This window comes from Notamacropus eugenii, chromosome 3 (genome assembly GCF_028372415.1).
Source record: "Notamacropus eugenii isolate mMacEug1 chromosome 3, mMacEug1.pri_v2, whole genome shotgun sequence".
Lineage (NCBI taxonomy): Eukaryota > Metazoa > Chordata > Mammalia > Diprotodontia > Macropodidae > Notamacropus > Notamacropus eugenii.
Window position 1 is genome coordinate 289,249,348 of NC_092874.1, and position 9,052 is coordinate 289,258,399.

Below are 9,052 nucleotides of genomic sequence, written 5' to 3' on the forward strand. Positions count from 1 at the left end.
TCTACCATATACTTTAATACAAGCAGGGCTAGAAATCGGGAGAAAAAAGGATTGTATTTAGATGCAGGATCCTCATTTCCTGCTATGCAAATCATATAAAATATATAGGTAGCTTCTTGCTTTGCATAATACATAATAGGCTTATCAGATTTCAATTTTGTAAGTGGAAGGATTTAAATCTGAGTGCTTCTATTTTAGGGACCCATGTGACAAGACCTCTTTTTTCCCCCTCAGTTTATTTTATTTATTTTAGTTTTCAACATTGACTTTTATAAGAGTTTGAGTTCCAAATTTTTCTCACTTCCCCTCTTCCTTCTCTTCCCCTCTCCTCAAGACAGCAAGCAGTCTAATATAGGTTATACATGTACAGTCATTGACCATATTTCTACATTAGTCATGTGAAAGAAGAATCAGAACCAAAGGGAAAAAGAAACACCACAAGAAAGAAAATAACAAACCAAAAAAAGTGAAAATAGCATGCTTCGGTCTGCATTCAGACTCCATAGTTCTTTCTTTGTACGTGGGTAACATTTTCCATCATGAGTCTTGGAACTACATGACCTCTTTTAGGAGTAAATATTCTTCCTAAAAATGGTTGTATACAGTTGGGTTTTTTGGCATATTGAGTTTTTTTAGAAGTGGGTCATATTTACAATGTAATATAGTTTATAAGTATTAGTTGCGATTCTCACCTTAAGTATAATCAAAACATCATTGAATTTAAAAGCAAGGCATCCAGGCTAAAAAAAGAAACTTGGAATGAGTTGGTTTCAGCTGATCCAGTATTTAAACCAAAGAAAGTAGGACATCTAGCTGGCGGAGTAGCTTCAAATTACATGCAATTTTAAATAATCATATCAGATGACCACCATTTGTATTGATTTCTTCACTGGTTTTAATAGCACTAAACCACATAAATAGAGATAGAGTTAAATTTGAAATCTTGGGGAGATAACTCTCAAGTCTCTCTCAAAGGATTCCCTGATAGCTTCATTAGATTCATTGCTATCCAAAGTAAACAATAAAAAACTAACATGCTACTGGATGAATATTGTATAAGCTTTTATTGCAACATGGCTCAAAAGGTTTTATATATATATTTACATTTCATGAACATACATTTCATCACTAAAGCATGATGTATCTCAAAGTCCATAGTAGATGATGTGATCAAGAGCCTTGTTAACACATTAACAGCCCATGAAAACAGGACCACAAAACGTGTGTTGGGAGGATCCAGAGTTCCCAGTCACTATGTTGTCGGCCATGTTTATTCTTCTATACAGTTGTACGGAGTACCCTAATTGCCTTATTTCAGTCTTCAATATTTAGGGGTGCTACAGGATTAAATAATGGTCTCTCTTTTTTTGCTTGTATTTTACCAAAGTTGGACTCAAACTCTTTTTTGGTTCCATTTAAGTTTTCTAGATTTCCATTCCTTATGTTATATCCTAAAGCATTTAGTTTTCTAATTCTATACTGTACAATCTGTGGTGTTAACTCAAGTACCATTGGTGTCTCTCTTATGTGAGGTAAAGAAACCCCTTCTTTTAACAGACCCTGAATTCGCTCTTCTAGAACTGGGACAGTATAATACAAAAGGGCAGGGCATTTTAAAATCAGTTCCTTCAGGTCCTGATCAGTACACTTAAAAGTGCTCTTCGCAAATGAGATGCTTTCTTGTATGCTGGTAGGGGAGAGCTGAAAAAGAAATCCTTTGAGTTTGGACAAAAGTTGGAGAACTTCCAAGTTTGTGAAGCCTTGCTTCTGGAGAAATTCCAGTGTTTCCTTTACAGGAGTAGAAGAATTTAACAAAACAAATGGGTCTTGACTCAACAGTTTTAGTAGCCAGACTTTCATGTTGGCTTGGGAGCCCCCTAAATTCAAGTAAGTTTCCTGTAGCATCTTGATCATTTGTTTATTCTTCTCTATAGAATTACAAAAAATGTTGGGTGCAGTTGTCAGGAACCTACTGATGATCACATTCTTGAGTCCCAGTTCTTGAAAAAATTTAATATTAAGCTTCTGATTCTCCTGGTTTTTAACAGTAAAGAAAGATTCTGGAAACTGTTCTATTAAGGCCACTAACTCGCTATTATTTCGGCAGACAGACTGCCACAGGTCTATCTGGGCATTAACTGCCATTGGACTACAAAGGATGGCTTCTGGACAGCGTTCCAAGATGTGAGGTATTGCAGTTTTATGAGTGCCTATTTTTTGTAAAATGTCAGCAATTTCTTCAACATAAGTTTTCTCCTTGAAAAGCACCCATCCCTTTACTCTTCGGATTTTCCTGATGTCAACTGATAATCTGCAGAGGCTTCCCACAGTCATGTCATTCTCATCTTTGGGTGGTTGTTTGTCAGGGATAGAGGTGAAGTACTTTAAAAAGGGTTCATACTTGAATGCTTCAGTCTTTTTATAAGAACACAGTGAGCATGGCTGGGATCTCATCAGAAACATCCTAAACATGCCTGTAATCCCTTGGCCAATGCCTCTCACCATGGTGGAGTTTGTAGTGTACTTAATATCTAGAAGAAAGCAAAAACATAAGATCAATGATGCCACATATTTTCCAATTCTAGGTAGGATTAGTTTGACTTTAAAACAAGCCAATTGCAGTCATGATGAAATTTTTGAAAGACCCAAGATAATCCAATTGCCTACCCAAAGTTATTTAACAGTTCGCTTTTCCACAGTGCTTCCAGTACAAAAAGCTGTTTCCTCAAAACAGCCCTGAGTCGTTGAGAGGTAGGATACTGTTGACGTTATCATCCTCTTGTTAGGGACCAGGGAAGTTAAATGACCTTACCCTACACCTTGCTAAGTGTGGGAACCAGATGGGAACCCCGGTAGTTGTAGCCTCTGATATGGGACAGCTCCCCACACGCTTCATTTTGAGATGTGCACAATTCTTTATAAAGCAGTAGCTTTATAAATTTCAGTCAAATGAAGTCATGCAAAAGCAGATGCTTTTCAAGTCATTAAGGTACATGCATCCTGATTCAACAGGTCAGCAGCAGATTGTATGAACATCTTTACTATTCCTTAGGAAGAAAGCCACTATTACCAAACAGCATAAAATTTCAGTTAAATCAATTCTGGGAAATGTCCAATAATGCATAATTAAAACATGCATTTCTAACTTTTTTTTTTTTTAATTTAAGGCTGGTTAAAATGAGAATATTATATCAGAATTATATGGGAAGGGGGTGTTTCCTTGTTAACATGCCAATTTCCTCTTTATTTCCTTACTAATTAAAGAAATTTTCATTTTAGAAATATAATTGTCATAAGAACAAGACCAGCAAGGGTCAACCTTTAAAAAGCTGTGTTTCTTCCATGGCAGTTAGCTTGAAATTAGGGAAAGTTGTCACCAGGTTATTGGTAGTGCCCTGGTTTACCATCTGGAATGCATGGCTTTCCTGCTAGTGTAGCTACCTGTGAAAGGAAGCCTGAATACAGTCAATTTAAAGATCAAGTTAAAAACAGGCAGCCTTTTAATAGCAGAAAGACCAGTGGACCAAGAGGCAGGAGACTTGGGTTTTAGTCCCAGACTATAAGTGAGACTGGTCACTACTCTGGTCCTCTCCACCAGTAAGATGAGGAGCCCGAGCTAAATGGTCACAGGAAACAACCTAATGGTTAGCAATTATTGGTTTTCTGCTTTTTTAGAAAAACCAATTCTACTAAGCTGTGTGACCACATGTAAATCATGTCATCCACCACTTTGTGCCTCTCTTTGCTCATCTGTAAAATGAGTCTAAAGCCCTCCCACTTCTGGCTGCTTCCAAGTAGGTAGGTTTCTTTCCTCAACCTTGATTAAAGTGAGGATCAAACACTCAGCTCCAGCCCTTCCTTCTTTTGTACCCTGCTTTCTTCCTTTCCCTTCACAGACAGAAGCAGAGAGAGGCTTTGTCTGCTAGAGGGTCTCTGCTGGATCGTTTTCTTTGCTGTTTCTAGTAACAACTTCCTCTCACCAATAGGATTTAGCCATTTGGTGTTGCAAGAATGTGCGGGCAATCTTGTTTTTTTAATTCAATTTTATTTTTCCATTTCAAATTCTCTCCCTCTCTTCACCCCTCCTCCACCCATTGAGAAGGCATTGAAATACAATATCTGTTATACAAATGAAGTCATGCAAAACATTTCTGCATCAGTCCTGTTCTGAAAACAGATCTGCTTCCATTTGCACTCTGGGTTCATCATTTCTGTATCTCTGGAGGTGGATAGCATTTTTCCATGAGTCCTTTGGAATATCTTAGATCATTGTACTGTTGAGAATAGCAAAGTCTTTCACAGTTGATCATCATTACAATATTACTGTTACATGTTACCCCTGTTCCGCTCACTTTGCATCAGTTCATCTAAGTCTTCCCAGGTGTTTCCTGAAACCATCCCTTCTCATCCCTTCTCGTGAAACAATAATATTCTATCATTCTCATAGACCACAGCTTATTCAGCCATTCCCCAACTGATGGGCATGCCCTCAATTTCCACTTCTTTGCCACCACAGAAAGAGCTTCTATACATATTTTATAGCCCTTTGCGCACAGTTCCAAACTGCTCTCCAGAATGACTGGATCAGTTCACAATTCCACCAATAGGGCATTAGTGGCCCTGCTCTTTTAAAGTTATCTTTTGCTTCTTTTCTGACAAATTTGCTTCCGCTTCTGTGTATTTGTTTTACTGTCTTAGTTGTATAATATTTATTCATTGTGCCATGGCCTCTCTGCATTTTTTCTCATTTTTCCTTATGTAATTATGGATCTATTGCTTGGGAACTTAGCGTAACTGATTCAGCTTTCTCCCTGGACTTTCTCTGATGTTCCCAGTTACTCATGTCCTTCACCTCCTCATGCTGGTGAAAGGGGGGGGGGGGGTAGGGGAATATGGGAGCACAGCCCTGGTACCTGCTCAGAGTGGTCTCCACTGGAGGGGGGAGGGGGCTGCCAGCACCAGCTGATTTCCTAGTTTCCTTTCCCTTCTCCAGCACAGAAGCTCACTCCACTGAGGGTCTGTGTTGTGCTCTACATCTCCTTCTCCTTTGGGGATAAGGCAGAGACCCCCAAAGCCAGACTAAATATTCATACTATGGACCTGTGCCCAACTCATGGAGTGGGCTGGGGGTAGGGAATCAGTGGGTACTCCCCAAGATTACAAAGATTTTTACAGCCCCCCTTCGATGAAGAGACACAGCGTATGAAAATGCTATTTTATAAGAAACTTATGGCCTAGACCTAATCCTTTTGGAGTGATAATGTTTAATATAAAATTTTGGAATAATCTCTTTGCTCTCTCTGAAGCAAACTCAGAGAATGCCTCTTCCTATGTCAACAAAAGCCAGCCAGGGCTGACTTAACATTCCTTAAGAGACCTTTAACCTAAGACACTATCTTGAATAATGGGACGTTTTCCATATCTTAATATTTGTAGACATATACTATGTTATGGCATGTTAATGGTAAAGTAAATACAAACATCTTAGGTGGTAATTTCTATTTGAAACTTTGTCAAATTTTATTGTATTTACAACCTATGCAATTAAGAAATTCCTTTCTAATGGTCTAGTTAATCACTTATGGAGATCATAAATCTGAAGGACACTGAACACTTCTTTGTCCTAAAACAGATTTAAGGCTGCCCAATTCTTTGTATCCATAGCCAGAACATTTTTCTGGCTCCATAATGTATCATGTTACCGTTTTCTTTAATAGGGAATTGACCAATTAATTAATTAAATCATAAAATGTATGCATTTAGCCTGTTGCCTTTTTCTTAACCAAGTTTTCAGGTTAACAGGAGTAAGGAGAATAAAGAGCAAACAGTATGTCCTCAGGATCCCCGACCATAGCTTACTGTTGGTTGGTCTCCTGTAGAACATGCTGAGCATATTAAAAAACAAACTCCAGAAAGTTATTAACCCTTCAAGGCACAGCTACCCAGCTAACCCCCTCCACGTGCATGGAAAAAAAGCCTGAAGACAGCTTTATGACTGGTGTGAATTTCTCCCCCCATTACTGAGTCCAGAGAGGGGAGATTAGATTCTTACAATACAGTCATTTAATCCTGCTCCTTCCCAGTGGCCATGGGGTTTGAAATGGCCTTTCTAACACTGCTTTGCCTCTAGTCTAGGTGATTAAAAGAACCTTGGGCTGATCCTATTTAACAAAGGGCCTACAAAGTAGGGCCTGCCCTTAGGGCAGGTGATGGGGACTATTGGGAACCAGCATTTCCATCACAGCACTTTGTATTTTGCAAAGGGCAAAACAGACTCAAAACAGGCTGGAAGATATATAGGTGCCACAGCTACTTTGATCCCCATTTTAGAGAAGAGGAAGCAGAGGCTCAGCTAGCATCCTGACCATTAGAATGTAATGAAGGGAAAGGGCTCACACACAAATAAGCATGATGTAATCTAAAACATGGTGGCAGTACCTTGGACCTCCTTTCCTTTGTCTCTCTCAGAAGCCCAAGGAGAGATAATTTTCACCTATGAGCACCGGGTAAGAGGAGTCTCTTGCCAGGCTTACAGGATGGCATGAGCAGGAACTTTGTCTGGAATACAATGGCCATAACGTATAGTGTCTGACATAAGCAGACAGACGGTGGACCAGAAAGGTGGGCTCAGGAAGTGAAGTTGGATCCAGCAGGCACTGAGGAGGACTTTAGAGTAGTGCAATAACCAGACCACAATATTATAAGAGGATTACTCTGGCAGCCCTGGGGGTGATGGAGGCAGGAATGACTGCAGTAGAAGTGGAGATGAGGGAGGAGTCACATACATCTGGATGGATCTGTGGGCCAGAAGAATGTGGAGTTTCCTATTTAGGGTTCTGATGGTAGAGATAGCAAACAGAAGGTCTGAAAATACAGGAATGGAAACCTGGGGAGAGGGTGGAATATATGGAGAAGGGATTGCTGTGAATTTGCATTGGTGATAACTGATCCATGGGGCAGATGACCTCACAAAGGAAAAGTATATTATAAAGAAGAGAAACCAGGATGGACATCAATAAACAGTCATGCCGCCACACCTATACCCCAGAAAGAGCAAAAGGAAAAGACCCATGTGCACAAAAAATAATTGCAGCAACTCTTTATGTGGTAGCAGAAAATCAGAAATTATAAGAGGGTTTTGGTCCTGACTGAACAAATTATGGTAAATGAATATAATGGGATATTACTGCACTGTAAGAAATGGTAAAAGATGAATTCAGAGAAACCTGGGAAAACCTGGATAATAACTACTACCATTTACACAGCACTTACTGCAAGTGAGCAGGACCAGGGTAAGGGAAGTCAACAATGGTGCCACAGTGCTACGCAGCTGCTCAAAGAGAAAGGTGAGGACCCAGGGGCAGGATGGGACGCAGCATTCGGCTTATGTATATCTCTCACAAGGATTTTCTCTTTTTTTAAACATCTTTTAGAAGGGAGATGGAAAGGTGAAGAGGTCAGAATGTTAAGGAATGTTAATGTTAGTGTTGCCATTAAAAGAAATCAAGGAAGCATTTTTTGTTAAATACACATAAGAAAACTGAACACTTAATGCTCCCTTTGGGCTTTCGGCTCTTGTGGTTCAGAATCTGTCTCTAGATCAGCGGGCTTTCCTCTTCCCGAGGTGTAACCATGTTGCATTACGGAAAGATTTCCAGCCTGTCAGCGACGCTTCCTGAGCTCTCCACGGGGACAAAGCACACGTGGAGAGCTCCAAAGGAAGCCAGACTGACCGAAAAGTCAGCCCTTCCACAGACTGAAGTTGTAACAGTATCAGTGTCTGCAGACGGAGGGAACAGGAGGAAGAAGGTGATTCAGTTCAACGTGGGGGTTAAGGCGGTCGGTCCGGGCTGGCGCAGGGCGCCCTGCTCCATAAACTATCATCACCAGAGTTATTCTGTACAACACTGACCGGCTCCATCCGGAACTCCCTTCCCGTGGGTCTGATTCCTCCTCTCCTCTGCCCCGAGAAGGCTGCACGTTCCCTCCGATGGGCGCTCTGCGCATGGCCGCGGGGTCCCCCAAACCTCTCCGATCTCCCACCTGCTCCTCTGCCCCACAAATTAACCTACAGAGCTGCAGCCCTCGTACAGTCTGCGGAATGCTTTAACTGAAACAACTGCACCTGTCCTGTTATTCACCACCCATGTGATCCTGGCCAAGTCCCGCGACCCGAGCCTCAGCTTCCTCGGCTGTGACACGACGGGAGAGGCTTGGGCAGCCTGCAGACCCCCAGGGCAGGATCTGGAGCTCTAACGGCATACATCAGGAAGGGCTTTAAAAGCCAAACCGAGGGAGCCCTGGGATTGAAGGCACGGGGCACGCTCAGACTGTGCGGCAGAGGGCACAGCCCGAGGAGAAGAGGGGGATGGGCCGCGGCCGGAGAACACGTGGAGCAGGGCCGGGCTGGCCGCGTGGTGACGTCAGAGGAGAGCGCGCTCTGATTGGTCTCCGCGGGGAGGGGCGGCGTGAAGTGAGCGGCACGTGCGAAGGAGATGGGCGGAATCAGGGAAAGACTAGAGCAGGAGCGGAGGAGGGGGATGGGCGGGTGACCTCAGGCCAGGGGTCGAGATCCCTTCCGGCTTCGGCAATGGGGCCTGAAGCCCCGGATTTTATAGGATACCCTGCGCCACCCCGCCCCACCCCGGGTGAGCCGGAGCAGTAGCTGAGTTACAGCCGGCACTCCTCGAGGTCCTCACCTGCCCCGGGAGACCCCAGCGCGAGAAAACGCCGCTCTCCGAGCTCCGTCGGTGGAGACGGGCTCCTCTCTTCCGGGAAGCTAACCCTTACTTCCGCCAAGGTGCCGCCTGAGCCAATCACAGCTCAACGAACCTCGAGTCAGCCTATCACAGCTCAGACAGTATTGCCTTACCTCAGCCTATCATAACTCAGACTGGCTCTTCCCCCGCCTAGCATTGCGACCCTATCACAACTCAGTGTAGCCTCCTCCTTAGCCCCCCCCATCACGTAGCTGAACATAGCCTGACATGAACCTATCATAGATGAAGCTATCCTCATCTCAGCCTATCATAGCCTTGCTTGAGCATTTCGG

The 9,052-nt window shown here is 42.8% G+C and overlaps 1 protein-coding gene across 2 annotated transcripts; it reads right to left on the minus strand.

The window, feature by feature from the left end:
- Nucleotides 1-1,045: 1,045 nt before the first annotated feature.
- MTERF2 (mitochondrial transcription termination factor 2) lies at nt 1,046-8,809 on the minus strand. Of its 2 annotated transcripts, none has more exons than XM_072655832.1 (2): nt 8,700-8,809; nt 1,046-2,531 (listed from the first exon to the last, which is right to left on the minus strand). In XM_072655832.1, exon 2 carries the CDS (start codon nt 2,503-2,505, stop codon nt 1,315-1,317), a length of 1,191 nt encoding a protein of 396 aa, XP_072511933.1. In that variant the 5' UTR covers nt 2,506-2,531; nt 8,700-8,809; the 3' UTR covers nt 1,046-1,314. The 2 variants fall into 2 exon arrangements, with proteins under 2 accessions (XP_072511933.1, XP_072511934.1); XM_072655833.1 differs by having other exon boundaries at nt 7,913-8,785.
- Nucleotides 8,810-9,052: the final 243 nt, after the last annotated feature.